At 38.5% G+C, this 24117-nt stretch overlaps 2 protein-coding genes across 2 annotated transcripts in view; both read right to left on the bottom strand.

Moving 5' to 3' along the window:
* The window catches only part of LOC142352027 (lipase member J-like), a 40982-nt gene extending 18817 nt beyond the window's left edge, over positions 1-22165 (bottom strand). The window contains exons 1-6 of the mRNA XM_075404364.1: positions 21882-22165; positions 19922-20155; positions 19312-19501; positions 11794-12053; positions 11360-11587; positions 3693-3824 (exon numbers count right to left, since the gene is read on the bottom strand). Coding sequence (XP_075260479.1) covers positions 3693-3824; positions 11360-11587; positions 11794-12053; positions 19312-19501; positions 19922-20155; positions 21882-22038 — 1201 coding nt within the window. The 5' untranslated portion in view covers positions 22039-22165. The remainder of the gene's footprint in view (positions 1-3692; positions 3825-11359; positions 11588-11793; positions 12054-19311; positions 19502-19921; positions 20156-21881) is intronic.
* Positions 1-24117, bottom strand: part of LOC142351433 (cytochrome c1, heme protein, mitochondrial-like) — a 344310-nt gene that overhangs the window by 259142 nt on the left and 61051 nt on the right. The window lies entirely within an intron of this gene.

The following is a 24117-nucleotide window of genomic DNA, read 5'->3' as shown; positions in this document are numbered from 1 at the left end:
TGTTTTTAACAGCCGACGCTTCCTGTACCTCTTCCTTTACATCTTGCCCAGTTTCCGTAGAAAAACAAGGGAGCTGTCTTGTCAAATTTTTTCATGCCAAACTTGGGGTCAATTGCGTTTTCTTCTTCTCTACTTGCAATAAAACTCTCTGTCAGTGACACATTTTCCCACTCGTCACAATCCTTATCAGGTTTCTGCAAATTTTCAAAGTCGTCAGACAAACACCAGAGGAATTTAAGTTCTCTCTCCTGCTCAAAAAATCCGAGTAAATTTTTATACATTGGTCTATAAGCAAACTCATAGTCACAAAAATGTCCACGGACGAATCTGCTTAGTTCCATGTCTGACACTTGTAAAGTTTTGTTTTCGATGTGGGTCACATGAATTCAATGACCCATACAATACCTAGGTATCTGTAATTCGGTAATTGTGGTAATCATACGTCTTAGTTGACCTACAGTTTGTTGAGCGGCTCCCTTGCAAGGATGAAATCACCTAATTGTCCGTATTTGCGAAGACCGTATGACGTGATTTTTTTGGTATTAGGACTTAATTGATACATTTACGACTAATTTCTAACGATAGTGAAGAATTCCTGATAAATTTGTGCTCATAAAACCTCTATCGATCACCTGAGAAGATTCGCTCTTACAAAAGAAGATGTACCTTGTTGAGTATTTTTTAAAAGATTCAGCTACTTTTGGTAAAAATAAGTGGCAGGAATTGGACAGTTTTTAATAGAATTGTTTCGGTTTTGATAGGAATTAGGTTTTTTTTTGGCAAAAATGTAGTTTTTTTTTTGGTAAGAAATGGCTATTTTCAACCTGTATTGGTTAATTTCTTTTAAGGTTTTGGAAAGTGTTTGTCAGAATTGGGGATTTTTTTTATCAAGAATTGGTTATTTTGGCAAGAATTGGGCATTTTTAAGCAAGAATTTGATATTTTTTGGCAATAATTGGATAATTTTTCGTAATAATTGGTTTTTTTTGGCAGCAATTGGGTACTTTTTAGCACGTTTTGTGTAGTTTTTAGACAGAATTGGGTATTTTTTAGCATGAATTGGGTAATATTTTTGCATTTTTTGGATATTTTTTAGATAAAATTGGGTATTTTTTGGCATGATTTGTGTGTTTTTCTCAAGAATTCGATATTTTTAGCAAGAATTGGGTATTTTTGGCAGAAATTGTGTGTTTTTAGGCAAGAATTGTGAATTTTTCGGCAATAATTGGATAATTTTTGATAACATTTGTCTAATTTTTGGTACTTTTCAGCAAGTTTTGGGTATTTTTAGACAGAATTCGGTATTTTTTGGCATGAATTGGGTGTTTCTTCAAGAGTTGGGTATTTTTTAGCAAGAATTGGATATTTTTGGCAAGAATTGTGTATTTTTAAGCAAGAATTTGGTATTTTTTGGTAATAATTGGATAATTTTTGGTAACAGTTGTCTATTTTTGGCAAGAATTTGGTACTTTTTAGCAAGTAATATTGTAATACAGTAATATTGTAATACAGCTTGGGTATCATGCTGTGAGGTACACTTTTGAAAATCTAGTAAACCGTACGTAAGTGTAAATGAGTCACCCTATCTAATTTAATATTAAAACATTACCTAACTAATCCCCTTTGAGAGAACAGCTTGGGTGTCATGCTGTGAGGTACGTCTTTGAAAATTTACATTATTAAAGTGCAATATGGGAATGAGTAAATGACCTAATTTAATATTAAGGGATTAACTTGCTAATCCCCTTCGTGTGAACAGCTTGGGTGTCACGCTGTGATCTTTGGAAATTTACATTAGTAAAGTGTAATATGGGAAAGGGTAAATGACCTTTTTAATTTGTTGTTAAGGCTCTATCTTGCTAATCCCCTTCGTGTGAACAGCGTGGGTATCATACTGTGAGGTACATTTTTGAAAACCACGTCTAACGTACGTAACTGTAAATGAGTCATCCTACCTAATTTATTATTAAAACATTATCCTGCTAATCCCTTTCGTGTGAAAAGCTTGGGTATCAAGCTGTGAGGTACGTCTTTTGAAATTGACCTTAGTAAAGTGTAATATGGTAGGGGGTCAATGACCTTACTGATTTGTTGTTAAGGCACTATCTTGCTAATCTCTTTAGTGTGAACAGCGTGCGTATCATGCTGTGAGGTACGTTTTTGGAAATTTACATTATTAAAGTGTATGATGGTAGGGAGTCAATGACCTTACCAATTTAATATCAAGGGATTATCTTGCTAATCCCCTCGTGTGAACAGCTTGGGTATCATGCTGTGAGGTTCGTCTTTGGAAATTTACATTATTAAAGTGCAATATGGGAATGAGTAAGCCTTACTAATTTAATATTAAGGGATTAACGTGCTAATCCCCCTCGTGTGAACAGCTTGGGTGTCATGCTGTGAGGTACATTTTTGAAAAGTCGTACGTAATTGTAAATGAGTCATCCTAAATTATTATTGAAGGATTATCTTGCTAATCCCCTTCGTGTGAACAGCTTGGGTATCATGCTGTGAGGTACATTTTTGAAAATCACGTAAGCCGTACATAAGTGTGAATGAGTCATCCTGTCTAATTTAATATTAAAACATTTCCCTACTAATATACTTTGTGTGAACAGCTTTGGTATCATGCTGTGAGGTACGTCTTTGAAATGCACTATCTTGCTAATCCCCTTCGAGTGAACAGCTTGGGTGGCATGCTGTGAGGTACGTCTTTGAAAATTTACATTAGTAAAGTACAATATGGGAATAGGTAAATGACCTAACTAATATAATATTAAGGGATTATCTTGCTAATCCCCCTCGCGTGAACAGCTTGGGTATCATGCTGTGAGGTACGTCTTTAAAGGGTATTATGGTAGGGGGTCAATGTCCTTACTGCTTTGTTGTTCAGACACTATCTTGCTAATCCCCTTCGTGTGAACAGCTTGGGTGTCATGCTGTGAGGTACGTCTTTGGAAATTTACATTATTAAAGTGCAATATGGTAGGTGGTCAATGTCCTTACTGATTTGTTGTTCAGACACTATCTTGCTAATCCCCTTCGTGTGAACAGCTTGGGTATCATGCTGTGAGGTACATTTTTGAAAATCACGTAAACCGTACGTAAGTGTAAATGAGTCATCCTATTTAATTTAATATTAAAATATTACCTAGATAATCCCCTTTGAGAGAACAGCTTGGGTGTCATGCTGTGAGGTACGTCTTTGGAAATTTACATTATGAAAGTGCAATATGGGAATGAGTGAATGACCTTACTAATTTAATATTAAGGGATTAACTTGCTAATCCCCCTCGCTTGAACACCTTGGGTATCATGCTGTGAGGTACGTCTCTGGGATTTGAGGGAAAATGGGCTATACGTAATCTTTATACATAGGTACGTCTTTTTACCCCCCCCCCCCCCCCACTCTTGCTTAACTATTACTACCCATGTACATCTGTAAGGAAAGTTCAATAGACCACTGCTTTTTTGACGATCGTTATTTATGATTTCACTCGGTCTTCGGCCTCGTTCAATTCATCAATAACTCGATATGTCAAAAAGCAGTAGTCTAGTAGTAGTATAAAAAAAACTTCATTCGCTACATTAAAAGCATTTAAGTGCAAAAATGGGGACTAGATTTAAAGTAAATTCCATTGGCCGAATTCCATTGAAATTTCGACGAATTCCATTGAAATATTTATATTTACTTGATATGTTGTAGATAGGAGCAGTATGTTGACCGTAGTGTTTCTTGTTGTCGTGCCATCCATAGTCATACATCTGTGTGTCTCCACTGTGTATCATCTGTGCCCAGTGGTTTACATCTTGCAGGGAGGTACCTGGAACAAAAATCTTTCGTCATAAAATACCTTAATTTGGAAAAATTAATTGCAATTAATTGGGTAGAGACAAAAAGGGGGACAATCAACTAATTTAATTTCCAAAACATAACAAATATTGAGCACCCAAAGTTGACTTTCTATCAATTGTTTTGGTTGTTTTTTTTTTAAAATGCTTCTATTTTTTCCGAAAATCTACACAGATGGTGTACGTTCACGATAGCTGTTTACTATGTAAATAAAGGATTGAATTAAATATTGAATTGAATGTCTTTTGAATCAAGAGAAATTAGTAGCTAAACAAAGCGAGTGAATTTTAAGCGGGAAAGGATCTTTTCCGTTTGTGCCCCCCCAGTACGTTATGCGCCCCCCAGTTACAGAGCACGTGCCATTACATAGTAAATCATTATGTTAAAATACGGCACGTGCGTCTGGGGGGTGCAAATAATATGCGCCCACTAAGCTGGGGGGGGCACAAACGGAAAAGATCCGCGGGAAAATTTGCGTGTGTTTACACAATTGAACAAAATCAGCCTTAGCGAGTAACATCAAAAGTCATTACATGCGTTGAGTAATTTATATGTTTATACATTGCCGCCCCCGTTGATGTCTGGCATCAAAAATAATATAAATGAAATATTACTTCAGATCATATGTCAGTTTTTGATAGCATCAACCGCTATTCAATCTTGTATCACAAAAAGAATCATATTTGGACCAAGTTTAGTCCTTGCGAAGTGAGGCTTGTAAGAATCCAACTTCCAGTTGTAAAATCTTCCCGTGTCCGGGTGCACAGGTGCCGAAAGTGTGCTCGTGGGAAGGACGGCAGGCGGGATCGAGTTGGCTCCTTTCTGCAGGACCATTTTCCAGAGCTTCTGGATTGAGGTTAGCTTGTGTTGATTGGTATCTTTCTGAGTTTTACTATGGGTCTGTTTGAGAATTTGCCATTTCCTGTTTTTATTTTGGCTACTCTGACCAAATTGTCATTTCCTGTATATGTTTCATGCACAATTCCCAGAGGCCATGATAAGGGAGGACTGTTGTCATCTGTGATGTACACTAAATCTCCTTTTGTCAGGTTTTGCTTTTCGGCCATGTTTTTTGACCTGGTCTGCAACTGGGATAAATATTCAGTTGTCCATTTCTTCCAAAATTCTGCTATGAGTTTCTGCAAGTATTGAAAGCGCTTATTTGGATCTTCATCTTTTGTTTTTGGGATTGGGGAAACAACCAAAGGCAATTGATGATTATGAAAGCCGGTTAATAGCATAGCAGGGTTTAAGGGATAACTGTCTTTTGCATCATCTGAGACAACTGTGAGCGGTCTCGAGTTAAGTACAGCTTCGACTTGGCATAGCATTGTATACACTTCATCCAAATAGAGGTTAGCTGTTGTTCCGATTGTTTTGAACAGCAGAAGCTTCATCGATTTGACTCCTGCTTCCCATAGTCCACCAAAATGTGAAGCTTTGGCTGGAATTGTTGACCAGTTGATGCCTAAATCTAGAACAGCTTGAGGTAAACAATCAGTTCCGTATTTCTCTCTCAGTATCCTTTTGAGTTTTATGAGATCATTCAATGATCCTATAAAGTTTGTACCATTGTCTGAAAATATGCGTGCTGGGCATCCTCGTCGAGAAATGAACCGTCTGATAGCTTTCATGCATTCCTGTGTATTCAGTGCCTTAGTGACATCCAAATGAATGGCTTTTGTAACGAAGCATACGAAGACTACCAAATAACATTTGGCTTCAGTCTTGTCACATCTGTAAGGCATTGGACCGGCGAAGTCTATGCCCACGTTACTGAATGGTGGAGCTGGGTTGACTCGTTCTTGTGGTAGGTCGCCTAAGAGTTGAGAGAGGTTACGGCCATTAAACCGAAAACATGTGATGCAGTTTCCAACTATAGACCTTGTCAGCGTTTTCACTCGAATTATCCAGAACTTCTGACGCGTATGAACAACTGTTGTGTTTACGCCTGAATGTAACACTCGCTGATGACTGTCAAGTACGATTAACCTCGAAAGATGATTTTTGTAAGGCAAAATTGATTGAAATTTGGCAGATTCACTCAAGCAATCTGCTGCTACTAGACGTCCACCAACCTTTAAAACTCTTTCCTCATCTATGAAGGGATAAAGTTGAAGGATTCTCGATTTTCGGCTTATGCTTTGGCTTTTCTGCAATTTGTCTATTTCATCAATATAGTTTTGCTTCTGCACATCTCTAACAAGCATATTTAATGCTTGTCGCTTGAATTCTTTTCTCTCGATTGGCTTTTTAAGCAAAATATAAGCAAACTTTAGAACTTGCTTTGCTACTCTTATTGCTTTGTCGAGACTTCCGTAACGTTCAATAGGGAATAATTGGTCGATATGGTGATTCGACTGCTCTATGTTTTGATCATTGAGCGGGTCGTTTTCCTCCCCCACAGGTTCGGGAATAGTGCCCGAATCTATTGTTAATATTTGGCTCCGCACTACTTCCTTCTTTACTTCTGTTGATTGAAGAATTTCTGGTTGTTTTGGGATAGTCAGCTTTCTATCAGAGAGCCATTGTGGGCCTTCCCACCACATTCTAAGGGATGAAAGCTGTTTTGCTGGCACCGGGCGCGTAGTATGATCGGCCGGATTTTCTTCTGTCGGCACGTATCGCCATTTTTCTGGTTGAATTATTTGTTGGACTTTGGCCACACGGTTTGCTATGAATGTTGAGAATCTGCTAGGGGTAGAATTAATCCAAGCTAAGGCAACTGTTGAATCACTCCAAGCATATATTTCAGTTGTAAATCCATTTTGGTTTACCGTTGTCTGAACTGTTTGTATCATCTGCGTTCCTAGAACCATTGAGCACAGTTCAAGTCTCGGTATGCTGAGTGTTTTTCTGGGCGCTAATCTGGACTTGGAACATAGCAAGGTAGACTTGGTCTGAGATGCTCCCAGTGATCGGGCATATATAGCGGCTCCGTACGCTTTTTCAGAAGCATCGCAAAATAAGTGAAGTTGCATTTTTTCAATAGCGAAGTTGGCCACAAAGCGTGGTATACGTAGCTCAGATAGATGATGTAATCCAATCATCCAAGCTTTAAATTGGTCAGTTATGGTTGCCCCAACATCATCATCCCATCCAATTTCATGTTCCCAAGTCATTTGGAAAAGAATTTTGCATTGAAGCGTTACTGGTGTTAGGAGACCGATAGGGTCAAATATTTTACCCATATTGCTAGATATTGCTCTTCTGGTGGTTATATGTACATTTTCAGGATAGGGCAAGTTGCTGTTAACTGAATCTATCAACATTCTGTTGTTAGATGAAGTAAAAGTTGATTTTTTACCTTCTTTATTTTGACCAGTTTTTTGATTCGGCTGCGGCTTTGGCGTTCTTTTGTCGAACATAGGTTTGTTGGACCTGGAATCTTTTTGATCGAAAAGTTTCGGGCATGGTTCAGTTTTCGAATGGTGTTGTTTTTCACTACCAAATTTTTCATTTTTTGCGAAAATTTTGTCCCCAAACGTGACCACTAATTTTTGTTTTTCGGTTTTTTGGTTTTCTGTGTTTGAGTAGTTATTTTCAGGTTCTGAAAGTTCGGATGACTTCGGGCAGCTATCAGTATCTGAGGCAACATCTCGGATATCGCCAATGGGCGTTTTTTGCAGATTTTTGTCGACACCAGTTTTGACCGTTTTTTCGCCTTTTTGTGGGATTTTTGATGTTTTTTCTTGATTAAACCCTGTTAAAAATTGCATTGAATTAATCGGGCAAACATGGGGAGTTGCATGATTAGAAGCGTGGGAGTCCAATAAATGGATTTCCTTTAGTTTTTTACAGTCAAGGTTGACCACTAATTGTGGAAAATCCGATTTTTGAAACTCGTCAAGTTCGACTGATGGACACTCAATAACTGTTTCTTCGTGTTCGGGCAGATTCATTGTAACAACGCTGCACTGAATTTTGGGTCTATTGAAATAGAAAGTGTCGGTTTTGGGCTGCCAGTTGAGACCGAGAGTTTTGATGGTGTGGTCATGTTCACCGATGAAAAGATCTTTATTTTCTTGTAGATCCGGGGAAATGGCTTCCATAACCTCATGTGAGTTGCTTGCCCACTTGCGAATAGACATCCCAATGAGTTCTAGAGTAGTTGTAATGTCCTTGAACAGGCCAATGACTTGCTCTTTTGTGTCACCGCCACCAAGAAGGTCATCAACATAAAATGAGTTGAGTAATGAATTTTTGCAATGAATTGATGGAGCATCTTTTGCTGTATCACGTAGTGCCCTGATAGCGTGGTATGAACTAGAAGAAACGCCGTATATGACTCGTTTCATACGGTACTTCTTTATTGGTTGCTTTTGACTACTTCTCCAATACATCTGATGAAAGTTACGGTCCTTTTCGTTTAGTTCGATTTGGCGGTACATTTTTGTGATATCACCTGATAAAGCAATGCGATGGAGACGAAATTGAATCAGTATCTCAAAAAGGTCGGGCTGCTGTTTTGGACCAACCAGGAGACAATCGTTGAGACTTCTTCCGTTCGTTGTTTTTGCTGATGCGTTGAAAACTGCTCTGCATTTTGTAGTCGTAGAGCTTGATTTCCATACTGCGTGATGTGGCATCACAAAGTGTTTCTCGGGTGGCAGATTATGGTCGCTTTCAGGCACTGGTTCTAAATGTCCTGTCTCAATCATCTCTTGAAAGAATTCTGTGTATTGAGTTTGGGCATCTGCGTTTCGTGAAAGCTTGTTTTCGTTAACCAAAAATTGTCTGAGCGCTTTTCGAGATGATTCTCCAATGTCGGGCAACCATTCCTGACTGTCTGGATCAAAAATGGCTTCATGTTGGTCAATTGGTAGTCGAACTTGAGGCCTTCCATTTTGGCCATATGTTGTTGTCGTGTCATAGTGATTAATGCAAACCAATTCTTTGGGAGTGAACATGGCTGGAGGAAGTGCTGGAACATCTTCGATTTCCCAAAATTTGGCAAAGGACTTGATTTCGTTGTCAAGGAGGCATATTGCATTCGACTTTACATCAGGTTTGTTTGCTGATTCTAGGTTAGCTAATCCTGAAACTGTCCAGCCTAGCGTAGTTTCTGTGAGGCATAAGGAACCTTGTTTCAGTATTCGTCCTTTTATTATCTGTGTGTATGCAGAAATACCGAGTAGTATGTCTATTTCGCCTGGTTGCCAAAATTGATCATCAGCCAAATTATAATTGACCAAGTCTGCGTAGTCAGTCTCTGAAAGGGGCTGATTAGGATTTTCACTGGCTGTAATTGTCTTCAGCACTACGCAGTTGAGAGTAATATTTTCCCCTGTTTTGGGAATAATTTCAAGTTTGAGAGAACCGTCAACTGGCATTGAGTCTTTCTGATTGACCCCTACGATTCTTTCATTGGAAGGTTTTGGTTCTAATCCCAGTGTCTTGCAGGCTTTTACTGTAACTGCATTGATATGAGCTCCTGTGTCTAACAATGCTCTTAGATTGTGTACTTGTTTGTTTCTACCAATTACTTGAACACGAGCAGTTGGTAAAATAGTCATTTGGGAAGATTTTTGAGTCAAATTACAAGCATGTGTGCCTGGTGTAGCATTGAAAGCCTCATGTAAAAATGTATGATGCTTACCCTGGCATGTTTTGCATCTAGACTGTGACGAACATTGGTCACTTTCGTGATTGAATCTCAAGCAATTTTGACAGGACTTACTGGCGGCTATGGCAGACTGCTTATCTTTTGCTGAAAGGCCCTTGAATTTTGAGCAATCCCACGGCGCATGGCATTCCTTGCATTGAGTCACGACACACGGATGTTTGAAGCCTTGCTTCGATCGCTCATCCCGTCCAGTGACGTGCAGTTGTTTGGGGGGAATGGGATCGTTTAGCATTTCCATCGATCTTACCCTGTTGTCAAGAAAGGTCATCAGTTCGTCAAATTTGAGACATTCAGTGCCTTCATTTTTGAGTTCCCATGCTTTCTGAGAGTCGATATCCAATTTTGTGAAAAGAAGATAGTGCCACATGTCGTTATCAACTTGTCGGCCAAGTGAGTGAATCGACTGAGTTACTTCATTGAAAGTACTGTGTAGCAGACGGAGTTGGTACTTGCTTTCTCCTCTCACAGGCTTGAAATCAACAGCCCTAGCTTGCAATGTGCGTAGAATTATGCGATCGTTTTTGTATCGCTGCTCGAGTAGATTTCTTGCAGTCTCGTAGTTACTGTCAGTTGATGATAGGCTTTTTATTAGTTTTTCAGGGGGACCTGATAAGCAACTTTTCAGATAAACAAGTCGCTGGCTGTTTGACAATTTCGTGTTGAGGTGCACGGCTGTATCGAATTGATCGATAAAGGCTATCCAGTCAGTGAATTTGCCATCGAATTTGGGTAGCTGTATCTGTGGTAGCTTTGCAACATGCGGCTGGTGCTGTGTTGCATCTCCGAAAGACGTATTCATAGTCACGTTTTCGTCCACCTTTTCCAGCTCAAATTTGTCTATGGCTTTTCCCATTTGAAATAGTTTCTTGCGGACTACTGTGTGCTTGTCTTGAACCAGATCGAATTCTGTATCGTACTGATCGTCCTGCACTGTTTCCAAATAGGATTCGTCTAGTTGCTGTTGAATTTTGAAGCATTCAGTAGCTTCGGAGAGGGCCAATCTGAGCTCGTCTTCGTTAAATGGCTGGCTAAGTCTATCCCATTCATCAAAGATCTTGTTGAGCTGTCGTGAATTGGCACGCCTCCTTCTGGAACTTGTCTCTGTAGACGCTGCTTGGCTCATTTTGTCGGCGGACCAGAATAATGTACGTTCGCGATAGCTGTTTACTATGTAAATAAAGGATTGAATTAAATATTGAATTGAATGTCTTTTGAATCAAGAGAAATTAGTAGCTAAACAAAGCGAGTGAATTTTAAGCGGGAAAATTTGCGTGTGTTTACACAATTGAACAAAATCAGCCTTAGCGAGTAACATCAAAAGTCATTACATGCGTTGAGTAATTTATATGTTTATACAGATGGTTATATTATATGTAGAATTCAACTTTTTTCTATGACAGAGGGGAACTATTTCAACCAAAGTCTGTCAAATTACATAGATCTGCGACAGAAGACCCTATTAGGGAAGTTTTTCCTCAAATTTCAGGTTTCCAACCTGGCAGAATTTTAATTTTCTCCAATTATTGACACCTAATTGTGGTTACAATCAATTAATTGACAATTATTTCAACTCCATTTCAAATCCCTGCTAAAGACTGTTTCATGCAGCAAGTAGTAATTGGCAACTTCAAATGGCTCATAGAACAATCACAGTGGACAAATTCGACCAATAATAATGACGAAATTCAATATGAGAAGCGAATAAACAACTCATCTCTGGATCTTAACATGGCTATTTTCTTAATTTCACCTTTTGAATCAAAGCTTTCAATTCCGCGTATTCCAAAGCCGAACTGGCAAGATGAAAACCACAATTATAATAGCCCAGGAAAACATGCCCCGTGTTATAGGATATGCAAAAATGTTATTCGCAGACTAACCAGCTGGAAAATGCGAATAGAAGACATCCGATCGTGTCCTGTTGTACGCATAGAAGTCGATACCAGCAAAAGTGAACGTGACTAATTCACAGAAGAGAGGCGCGATGCTGCATACAGTTCTGCCAACTGCCCGGGTGATTGAAGTGCTCGGGAGAACCTCTTCGTAGCCAATCAAATTGAGGAAGTCGTAGATCACTCCATGGAATGGAACCGCCAGCCTAATAGGACCTAAACAAGATAAGGATATCATCAAAGTTAATAGGAACTTACATAATCCGATAAGAATCCGACAAAAGTTTGAACTTTATTGGGACTTGCATTTTTTATTGAATGCATTGTTGGTTACGTCATTGTCCTTTCAACAATATAGTCCAGCAAAAAATAAGATGACGTAACTTTTTATTATATTGAACACAAAAAGAGAGGTCTCGTACCTTTAACATGTCCGGCATGAGATATTGGAGCAAGAGCAAATATCTGTTTGATTTTAGATGCTAGGGTTGTATTAGAGCTGAATCCAGTGAATGCTATGAGAGATCCTTGCGAATGTCCAACATAGTATATTTGTGAAGCATTAGTTACGCCTGTGATGTAGTCGATTGTCGCTGGTAAATCATATTTGGCCATCTCATCCCAGGAGAATTCCCAGAATTTGCGACGATTGTCTTTAATATTGACATTTGAGTGGCTGTACCTGAAAAAAATTGCCATTGAACCGATTTGAAATTAAATTGATAAACGAAGAAAAACTCGATAAAGTTTCATTATCTTCACAATTCCCTTTGAAAAACTAGAAATTATATTGTGGTCAAGTAAATTTGCATCTCCTAATACGCAAAAATCGAAAAATTCAAGTCTTAAGTAGAAGGAAGAGTTGCTTAAATTGGCAGATTTCTTGCAAAACTTACAATTCATTGTAGAGAAAACAGATATTGATTCTCCTGTTTTTAGTCCCGAATTTAATCTTGAGGAAGAGAAGTTGAAAGCCTCACATGAAAATTCGGTCAAGTGCAACAATGCATTATAAAAGACAGGAGTAACATAATTGCCACAAATTTTGTTTCGGGCAATTAAAAAAAAATCTGTTAATTTATGTTCAATAATTTTATAGGAAAACGCATAATACTTAAAGGCATTTCTTTTCGGCTAATCACTAACGTTGAAAATATCAAATCACAAGTTATTATTATAAATTAAATAAAAAGCACTTTGAGCTCGTATGGTCTTCAAAGTATAAAAATAGGTGCAGAGTAAAAGGAATTGTTAATTAAAAATTAATCTAAATTTTTAAAAAAAATTGATTCAAAATGGAACGAAGTGATTTACAAAGTATGTACACTTGTCATTGACTACATCTATCTAATTCTAGAAAGGAGTTAAATTAACATCGAATTTATGAAAATATTTACAGTAAATCTAAAACATTTAATACACAAATAATAATAATCCTTAGTCCGGAAATCCCGGGCACTTTATTTTTATTTCCTGGAAAAGAGTTTTTACCCTCAGTCCTATCCTGTGATATCCTTCAACTGTTTGGGTTGATGAAACTCCAAATTTACTTGCACCAGAATTTTTTTTGAATGTCAGATGTCAAAATTTTTGCATTTGAACTCATAATTTAATGTTAATTCCTACTGTACTTATCGCGCGTATATAGTTTCGGATAAAGTTTTTGATGTAGATCACTTCGATTGTCAATAATTTTTTCAAGCCCACGGTATGCATCAAGTAGTTGGAGTAGCCCTTACAGGGCACCAGCCAGTCAAATCCACGAAACCCTGGAAGAAATCGAAAAACAGATGAAACAACGGGATAGTTACACCTTAATTGTCAGCGGCGATCTCAACCTCCCTGGAGCTGATTGGAACAGCATGCTCTCAGATGATGACTACGAACTTTCGCTTCTCAACAACTTTGAAACCCACCAACTTCAGCAAGTTCTGCCTTGCAAACGAAATCAATCACTGGATGTATGCCTCACCCAATCTCCTGACAGCATTGAACTTGCCGAAGTCGACAAAAACCTAACACGGGAATACTCAATCAACGGAAAGAGATGCTCCGACCATCAAGCATTCCGGACAACCATTTCCATCGACATATCAGCTACGAAACCAGCCCCCAAAGTGAATGCATATCACAAGGTGGACTGGAAAGAATTTAACAGCCACATCAGAGACCATCCCTTTTCACCCTACTGCTTCAGCAACGTCGATGAACTTGTTGACCAATGGTACCTATGGATCGAAAAGATAATTGAGATACTAATCCCCCGTGTCACCCAGCACCGAGCAAACCTTCCCCCATGGATTTCCTCTGCCGCATCACACGAACTCAAGATCCTCGGAACGATGAAAAGAAAATACGAGAGAGCACCGACCCTCAACCTCCTGATAAAGATAAAACGACGCGAAAAACTCCTCAATGAGCAAATCCTGACAGATCAGGCAGTCTACGAAGACAAACTCTTCAAAAGCCGCCGAATGTCTGATCTACGGAAATACCTGAAATCCCTACGCAAATCAAAACACTTCCCTGATGAAATGTACTACAATGTTGTGCAAAATGGACAAGAAACAAAGAAAACAGCCACAACCGATAGTGAAAAGTGCAATCTCTTCAACGACTTCTTCTCCGACGTTTTCACCAAAGATGGTAAAATCAACGAACCCTCAGTCTACCCAAAACAGAGACTCAACTACCTCAGAATTTCTGAAGAAGAAATCGAAAGACAACTGTTGGGCCTCCAGGCAAACAAAGCGTGCGGCCCAGACAACATCGGAAATATAATCTTAAAAAACGCCCCAGCTTTGGCAAAATCTCTCAAACTTATCTTCCAAACCTGCCTTAATAAAGGAAAATTCCCAGAGAGCTGGAAAACAAGTGAGATCACCCCGATCTACAAAGAAAACGACAAAGCAGACATCACACAGTATCGACCAATAAGTCTATTGAAGAACGTCTCAAAAGTCTTCGAGAAAGTCATCTTCGAACGGCTTTACCCACCAATAGAAAGAACCCTCTCTGACTCCCAACACGGTTTCAGAAAGAAACGATCAGCAGTACTTCAACTCATCCTCTTCACAGACGAACTATACCAGCAACTTGAATCGAAAAAATGCAATGACATTCGAACTCTGTATGTTGACTTCAGAAAAGCCTTTGACAAAGTAGCGCACAAAAGACTCATCCAGAAGCTCGAGAACATTGGCCTCGGAGGAAAGCTACTCCAACTACTCGAAAGCTATCTCACAAACCGAACGCAACGCGTCAAAATTGGAACAAGCAAATCAAAGACCAGAAATGTAACCAGCGGAGTACCTCAGGGATCAATTTTGGGGCCTCTGATGTTCATCATCTACATTGACGATCTCCCCGAAGAAATCTCAGACATCCCGGCCTTCGGATACGCGGATGATTTCAAAGCAATTACCCACGGTGAACACGAATGCGAGACCACTCTCGGGGAAATACAGAAATGGAGCAAAGCAAACCATATGGACCTAAATGTTAGCAAAAGTAAAACTCTCCTCATCAGAGGGGATCTAGCCCAGCGTGACGAAGCAGGTCTTGAAACCGTTGCCACCCAAAAAGATCTCGGAGTCGTAATGTCTCGAAATCTCTCTTGGAGCGCAAACTGCCAACTTAGAACAACCAAAGCGTGGAAAGCTTTCTACACACTCAAACGAAATGTTTCGAGCAGAACCTCAATGGAAACGAAACTGAACGCTTACATAGGATACGTAGTGCCCGTACTCACTTACGCCTCCCAAGTCTGGTACCCTTCGAAGACTGACATGAAATCAATCGAGAAGATCCAGCAAAAGGCAACAAAGTGGATATGCGGTGGAAACGACGAATACCATCAAAGACTCGAAACGCTGAAAATACTCCCACTCTCCATGTACATGGAAATGCACGATGTCCTCTATCTCCTCTCAATCCTAGAAGGCAATTACTACGTCCCCGAAGACAAACTGCCAAAGCGAAAAGAAAACGAAACAAGACAAAAGCAGGAATTTGAACTCCCCAAACACCGACTACATAAATCAGACGAAAATTTTTTCTTCAGAGCCACAAAGCTATTCAACATCATCAGTAGGACAACGGAGAAGCCAATGACGAAGAAACTTCTGACAGAGATGTACCAAAACTATTTCCACAGAAGCTACAACGAACTCGACAGCTGCACCTGGAGACTTCTATGCAACTGTGGAATCTGCAATCCAATGAAAAAACTCGTGCCAAACGAAAACTGAAGGGCTCCACACCCGAGGGCTCCGACCCTAAAGACTCTCCTACTACTACTACTACTACTACATTCAATACTATGCGCTGTACCAGAATAATCAACGAGGTGTTGTCCCACTGGACTTCTTGTAGTCCCACCGGACTCTGAAAAGTTCCCTCATCAATTACCTGAAATCCAGACCTTCAAATTACTATGATATGAACTGTTCGTGTTCACATTTTGTCAAGTGTTATTGTACATTTTGTCGTGCATAAGTCGTACATGTGTGTTTTCTTAAACCTTATCTTAAAGGGAAGAATTAAGTCTTTACTTGTGATTTTCTGAAATTGTAGTGGTGACATGTCAGCAGGTTTAGCCAATCTACAATGAGTTGCATCCGTTAAAGTAATCTTATATACCACATAAGACTTCAGATTTCTGTAAAAAGATTGTAAAGCAGGTTCTTAAATTTCTCGTTGAAAAAATGATTTGAACATCTACTCGCAGATTTTGAGGTATGTTTCCTCTGCATTGAACAAAAAATGTGGGAAAAAGACTTGAATTATAAATGTTATAATGGCTACCAAATTTCAAAATAACATGAACGAAACAGAAAGAGCAAACTGAATGGCAATTAATGCGACACGATTGAGGCGAAGAGCGAAAGCAAATGAACAGGGTTTTAAGGTGCGCGCAGCAGCACCAGCCATAAAATTATTTATCTATGATATGGTTTTAGAACATGATGTTTGGCTTCAGTCCTTGGAGTTCAACGTGAGGTCATTTAGAGGTCGTTTTGGCAGTGAATGCGAAAATTGTGTGCCATTAGAGGTCATATATATTGTGTGTCATTAGATTGTTTGCCAACAATCTGCCTGAAGAGATAGATTTTTCCCAGCCTTTGGGACTCAAAAGACGTATTATGTCATTCATGTGGGACCGTCTGATGTTGAACTTGAACTAAAGAGGAGTGTGTACATGGACCCTTTTCTGTGATTGCTCCGGTTGCCGGAAATAGTGGAATCAAGTCCAAAACTTCTATGGGAGCAACCCCTCGGCTTGATGCCGAAAAGTCACAACAACAAAAACAACAACATATGGTTGCAATGAATGAAAATTTTGAGATAATTAGGATTTGACTCCTATGGTAGAAGTTTCCATGCTGATGTCATCTGGAGTTTTGAACTTTTGACCTCTACATCCACGAATGCGTAAAATAGGGCTCTTTAAAGGACTAAAGCTGACGCGGGTACTGATAAAATTAATTACTTCTAAGTATCGTTAATTTGATTTTTGGGCTATGAGGGAAGCAATGCATCTGATGAGTTTGTGTGTCATGGGACTGGCTCCAACTGTGGTGGCAAATATCAACTGTGAAAAGAATCCAAGTTCAATGTCCACAATTCTGTCCTGATTTTTAGAGCGTTTTAAATTTTCATGTAGTAAATATGCATCTTTGGTGTATTTAATTCTGTTTGTGGGAGCATAGGGGTTGAAGATCCTTACATCATAAAAGGAGCGCTCAAAACGACTGCCCAGATACTTTTGGTGGAGATGTCGAGTCTTGTCTGATCTTCCGTGCAGGCAGAGTTTGTGAAATTCCCGTTGTCGAGAGGCTGCAAATGTGGTTCAATTTCGACGTCGGGGCCAACTTTCTTCATCAAATTAGCGAAGAGATCACGTATTTCAAAATTATGCTGAGATCTGTAAGAAAATGTTTTTTTTTTCGCTGATTTTCCGGAGCTTAAGCTGGTGACTGATGAGGTGTGTAGCAGTTTGATAACTCACACGTCCTCGGAATTTCGATTCCTGCAATTAGAAGTCGAGAAAATCGCTACATCGAGAAAAAAACGAATTTCATAAAAAATAACTGTTCTTACTGCAAATCCTGTTGAATGAATGATCTGTAGAGATTCGTAGCTACAGTTTTAGAACCTCTTATTAACATTTTTCGACAAAATTAGTACAATGGAATCAAATTGACCAAACGTACGTCAGATTTTGAAAATTTTCAGAGAAAGAACAGAAAATTCTTTGCCAGATGGGATCGTACTACTATTTGAGCGTGGACAATTGAGCGTGCACACTAAAAAAAGTCCAGGTAAATTTACCTGAACCATGTTCAGGTAATCGGATATTCAGCTGAAATTCAGGTAAAAAGACAACTGAAACACATCTGAACTGTAGTTCTGGTAAACCTATACCTGAACGAGTTCAAGTCTAGTCACCTGAAAAATTTTTTTATTGCATTCAGCAAGGAAACAAAAACAACTTTAAAAAACTAAACTAAAACAAAAAACTATATATTCCGGGTGAGATAAAAACACATTTATCCAGCGATGTCCAGCATTGTGTTTAGGTTTCCCAAAGTTACGGTTAATTTTATATAAAAATTTCCCACTCTTAAGCCCTAGTGTTTTTCTTGCTCAAACAAACCCTCTCAGATTTTTGGCCTGCACTTACCTGAAATTTACCTGAAAAAAATACCTGCAGATATGGTAACCTGGATTTTAGCTGAAAATTCAGGCAGTTTTTGCAAGAAAATTCAGGTAAAATTTAGGTAAACTTACCTGAACTGCACAAAATGTCTTAACAATTCAGTTATTTTTCAGGCAAATTTCAAATAAGTTCAGGTAGAAGTTCAGGCAGTGAGACCTAAAATTTTCAAGTAAATTTTAGGTATTTTCAGGTGTGTTCAGGTATGGTTAACGTGAGACAATTCTGTCTAAACTTTTCAGGTAAGTTCAAGTGTTTTGTCAAGTAAAAATAGCTGAACTTTTTTAGAGTGTGTAAAAAGTTGGATTACAGTAAAAATTTATAAAAAGGAAGTTTGTTAATCTTTGGATCAATTAAGTGGCGTGATAGTTGTTGAATACGGTGAGAAATTCAAGCGGCAATCATCGATGAGCTCGAGCAACATTTTTTCTTGTGGTCTCGAACAGTCAAGAGAGCTCATGAAATAATAATAAATTGCCTAAACTCGACTGGATTTCTATATTACCTTATTATAGCACCGTAGCAACCTGGTATTTGTTTTGTAACTCTCGTTTGTATGGTGGAGGCTTATCTTGCAAAAAAATCAAAAAGTCGATGATGCAGATGTTAGCTCGCTAAGGTTGAAGCTGTTTTGTACTGTATGTTGCAGAACATGGCTCTTATATATTACAGATTTGGAGCGTCTAAACGGTAGAATTTGGCTCGTCTGTGGGTCAAATCTTTGCTGGAACGTAAGAACTAGGTGTGTCTATATTGCTCGTTACAAAATCATCGCCTGTGTATGTTGGAATGAAAACATACCCCCTGTATGCTATCAAAAACTGTCTCCTTCATAAACGAGGAAAAATAAAAACCTCGACTTGGATCTCACTTAACCATAGCTCCAGGTCGACCAAAACTTGAACAACCTTGCCTGCTATAATGGCACAGCGCAAAAGTTTCAAAGCAAAAAAGTGACCAGAGTCACCAAAAATTAATTAAAAATACGAACAGAATTAGGCCGCTGTTGTCCTAATTCTGCCTGGTATCGATTATGAAGAACCACATTTATTTTTTAAAATGGAGTTTTTCTTAATTCATGATTGGTTTCTGGTTATAGTTAGTGTTAGCTTAGTTGGACACAATGACCAGACTTAGTTGTTAATAACTGTTCTGATATTTTTTAGTCGTATACTATTCATAGTATTACCACATTTATTACTGATCTCAAGCGGGGACTTACGTGTTTCCCCGGCTGTTTGACATCCAGACATCAAACCCAGCATCTGCTAACATGAACCCTAGAGAGTTGTCTGCTTGGTTGATGACCCAAGTGGAACTGGCGTCCAAAAGTCCATGTTGCAACAGAACTACTGGCTTTGTCTTGTTGAAAATACTCTTCTCAAACTTGGCTTTTGTAGTACTGTTCGGACCTGAAACAGGTACCAGTCATCATTATTGGTTGATATTCAGATTGAACCAAAATTTGCGCTCTTTTGACAACCTCGCTGAACGTGTCATACTTGTGACTGTTTTCACCTACCCGGGTCAAGGTTTTGTCGAAAAAATAATGTAAGAACTGCGGTGAATAGCGATGAAAAATATTTTTCACCGCAAAGCACCCGCATTTTTTAGCGATGAGGGCGGTGAAAGCGGTGAATTTTTGTAAGATTCGCATTTCTTAGCGGTCAATTCTTTTTTTTCTACCGCATTCACCGCGTTCAACGCTAAAAATCGCAATTCTTATATCTTTTAACCGCAAATCTGGCATTTTTAGCGATTTTTAGCGTTGACACCTCGACCCGGTTATCTCTCTTATCAGCAGTGATAAATAATAACAAATTATAACTAACCAACTCTTTGTATACTGAGCAGGTACCCATCTACAGTTTGGGCGGTGTGTTCCTCACAGGAGTATCCTTTGGAAGTTATCAATTCACTCACATTCCTCTTACTGTCCTCGTCTCTCGACAACGTCCTCCCCTTTTCCATTTCCTTTTCATGCTTTTCCAGTCCAAAGAAGGCTATCTCTTTCAGCGCCTCTCGAAGTTGCTCAATTCGATCAGACGTTTCATCGTTCTTTTCGTCTGAAACGGAAAGAGTGTCAGCGTGATCAATTTCGCCACAAAATTGACTATGATCGTAATTACGATATGATAATGTGCAACATGAAACACAGGAAATGTTTATCTTTTCCCCCAACTTTGATCAACCTCTTTTCTATCAAAACGGGGCTCACGCAATCATAGACTTTAGGTGGACGATGAGTGGTACGCTCATGATTTTAAACTTGCTACCATTTTTTATCGAGCGAATATTTAGACATGATCTTAGACATAAATTGTAATTAACAGCGTGATGGATTTTCTAATGCACTTTAGTCTGATCAGAGGACGTTTCTAACGCACTTTAGTCTGATCAGAGGCGGTTTTCGTACGCACAATTGTCTGATTAGAGGACGTTTCGAGAACTAAAATAGGGGAAGTACTGTCGGAAAAAATCAACACTTGAACTAACTAACAACTTCTTGAGATTTTCCAGTATGTTTTGGGTGTGTTCCCCTCCTCCTTCTCTCAACCGGGCTCTTTGGGACCTGGTTTGGCAGAAAAATCCGATATATGTTCAACAAGAGACTTGGTAATGTAACGCGCATAATGTTTCGACTCTCACTCATCCACTTTTTTCACATAATTATCTAGCAAAAAGGAAGAGATTTCAAGATTTCAAAAATTTACTTCTCGTTAAACAAACCAATAAATGAAGAAAAAATAATGCCGCGTTAGAGGACCTATGAGACCTGTCTTTATGTAATTAACAGAAACTCTTTGCTAAATCTCTTTGCTGACGATGAAGGTTTTAGCCCGAAAGACTTGAATGATGTATCGAAAAATGATTTTGTCAATGCTGGCTACATGTTCTAATCATCAGAGATCATGCATGCATATTATGATCTGGGACAACGTTTCGAGCACGCTTTAGTCTGGACAATGGCGTGGAACTCGTCTGAACAATGGTCTGATACTTGTCTGATCAGAGGTCATTTTGGTCTGGGACGGTCGGACCAGAGGTTACAATTCTCTGAGACGGTCTGACCAGAGGCAATTTCGAACGCGAACTCAACCGGGGGGTGTTTGAAGCTGTTGACCAGGGTATCAAAGTTAGTGAAGAAGTTATAATCCCGCAAACTGAAGTGAAAATAAAATCGATAATGCAATTTGAATGGTTGTTCTTTAGGAGGTCTGGCAAAAATGCGGTAATCTTGCAGGACAATTTTGATTTGATCATATGAATATGCTTGCATGATAACAGTCGGATTTGGAATATAAACATCCTGTTGATTTTAACTACCAGGAACTGTTAACGTCCAAAGGCGTTTTAATTCACCTTTTTGTCCATGACTTTTTGATGATTGTCTCGTGGAATATTTAAATATTGAACTTAAAATATTCAGATATTTTCTGATCAGGTTTCTTTTTGCTGGGACATACTATTTTTTCCAACATTACAGGTGCCCACCAGCACCGAATTTTGGATTTTGGAGTAACTTCAGTCACTTTTGAAGCTGCGGTTTTCACTTTCTTTAATTGTTATTACATTGTAAAAATGGATACAACATAAAAAGGTTTACCTATAAGTAATCCTTTAAGTCCATGAGAAATTCGTCTATAAGTCTTGGCAACTTTATTAGAAAGAAGTTCATGTCGATAATTGTAGATGCTTGTAATGGTGTGTGTGTGTGTGTGTGTGTGTGTGTGTGTGTGTGTGTGTGTGTGTGTTTGTGTGTGTGGGGGGGGGGGGGGATTTTCGACTAACCTTTAGGAATGGAGTCAGCTAATCCCTCCAAGTACTTGAGTAGGGTCCCATCGAGGGCCTTATTAATGGTGACGGAATCAGTCGGAACAGCATTGGATGATATCCCACAAAACACAAACAGCAACAAAATTGCCCAAACTAGCTTCATTATTGTCATTACAGGTTAGTTACTTGGTTATAAATTTGGTTATAAATTATTAATGGCGCGGTTGGTAACCAAACTTCTGACTTTATATAACTCGAAATGAATCTAAACAAAATATTGCAACAGCGTCAGTTTAACCAAATATGAGTTAAAATGTTCGGAGACATAGAAAATGTCTTATGATAATCTCGTGGTTGGAATAAATGGATTACTGGAGTTATTTAGTTAACTCTTAACTGTTTAATAATTAAATTTGTGAAGGTGTGTGTCTTTGAAGGTATTTGACAGTTTGGTAAACTCTGACATACTTCAATTATTCTCTTTCTCCAATTGAGGTATGAAATTAAACAAATACATTATAGAGGCACTCTTGTGACCTAATTTCAAGCAATGACAGCAATTGATTGCATACATTTTAAAAACACCTTCAATTATATAGACTAAACAAAAATGTGGTCAAATATGGAAACCAATCGAAAAGTCATGTGCTAACTTGAACTAAAAAAGTAACAAAGATAAATAATAGCCGTGAAAAGATATGAGGCCAGGACGCGTTTATAACATCCCAGTTTAAATCCAAGCATCTTGATAAAATTTACTAACTGCCACTGATTCTGCTAACTGATTGATGATTATCGAAAAAAACAAGTATGTCAAGATTTCAAAATGATTTTTGGAGTATGAGCAGCCCAAGCGACCCAAGAACTTTTGGTTTTAAGTTGTGGTACAAAGTGTCGGTGTTTCCTCACTTTCTCAGAATTGACAAAACCCTGATCTTTTCTGTGGTATCGTCATTCTTGAGACAATGAACGCAGTATATTTTCAATCGAGTAACGTTGGAGAATAACAGAAAAATTATGAGCAAAAAAAAGAGTTGATCCAGCTGGGTCTATAATTTTGTAAACTTTTGGGATTAATACTGAAAATGCTGTTAGTATTAAGGAAAATGCAACTTTTGTTTTGTTGTGAGGAACGTAATTCTTCCCTTTCTTGCAGCAGAGTTAAATTAGAAACCTCGTCCAAACACAGATTTTCGCAAAAATTTTTTTATATTGTAAGAAAATTTTTAAATTAAACTAATGAAAAAGTTTTACAACATAAACCAATTTTGCCAAAGTCTTATAAGTTATAAGAATGCTTTTTATTAACTTGCGTTATAAAATTATATCTATCAATTGATAAAAATCATTACAATATAATTAAATAGAAAATAAGGAAATCACTAATTATTCCTGGGTATCGATATTGCTGATATCTGCTCCATGCCTGTTATTTATTCTTGCCTGGAAAAGTTTCTGCCGAGTTTGTAGAATGTTGTCAGCTGTTTCAGGCCATTTTAATAACAAAAAAGCTGGTTTTTAAAGAAAATCAGTTTTGTTTCTGCTTTCATTTTATGTTGAGCTAGCTCACTCTATCAAAAAGAAGCATACGCTGAAAAATTAGATGAATATAGAAGAGCAAGAAACTTAATTTTGGTTGATAACAAATTTTGTTTATTTAATTTTAACATTCTGCGTTCAAAATGATTTGTATTTGGATCTATTCTGTAGTTCAACCTTTTCACCACCCCACTTACAAATTCTGTTTTTCGAGCACATTATTCGGAAGAAACACTTTCAATAGGGTGACGTTAATGTTAGTGGAGGGAGGGGACTTTGGAAGAATAGACATACCTTTTACATATTTGATCTATTCTGTTTCGTCCCCCCCCCCCCCCCCACCCAATGTTCTTTGCCCCCAATTACAAATTGTGTGTTGCTATAAGCACGTTACTGTGCAAAAAATAGCACGTGCACCGCGGGGGTGGGGGGGGGGGGGTGGGGGGGTGGGGGGCTCAAATAATATATACCAACTAAGGTGGGGGGAGGGGGTTCCCTATAGATCCTCTATGTATTATACTTCACCCAATTGTTACTTCATTAATTCAGAGGTATTTTATCGTCCAGTTTAAGTTCTTCATCTAGCTTCTCTTTCTCTGATTTCTTCAATGATCTTACTATATACAGTAATCATTGGCTTCAATGCTCATAACAAAATCGAGATGATCAAACTTGTCAATATACTCATCGTATACAATCGTGTGTTTCAGTT

The sequence above is a fragment of the Convolutriloba macropyga genome, chromosome 13, assembly GCF_964194025.1.
Source record: "Convolutriloba macropyga chromosome 13, txConMacr16.3, whole genome shotgun sequence".
Taxonomy (NCBI): domain Eukaryota; kingdom Metazoa; phylum Xenacoelomorpha; order Acoela; family Convolutidae; genus Convolutriloba; species Convolutriloba macropyga.
This window is presented reverse-complemented; position numbering and strand designations above follow the sequence as displayed.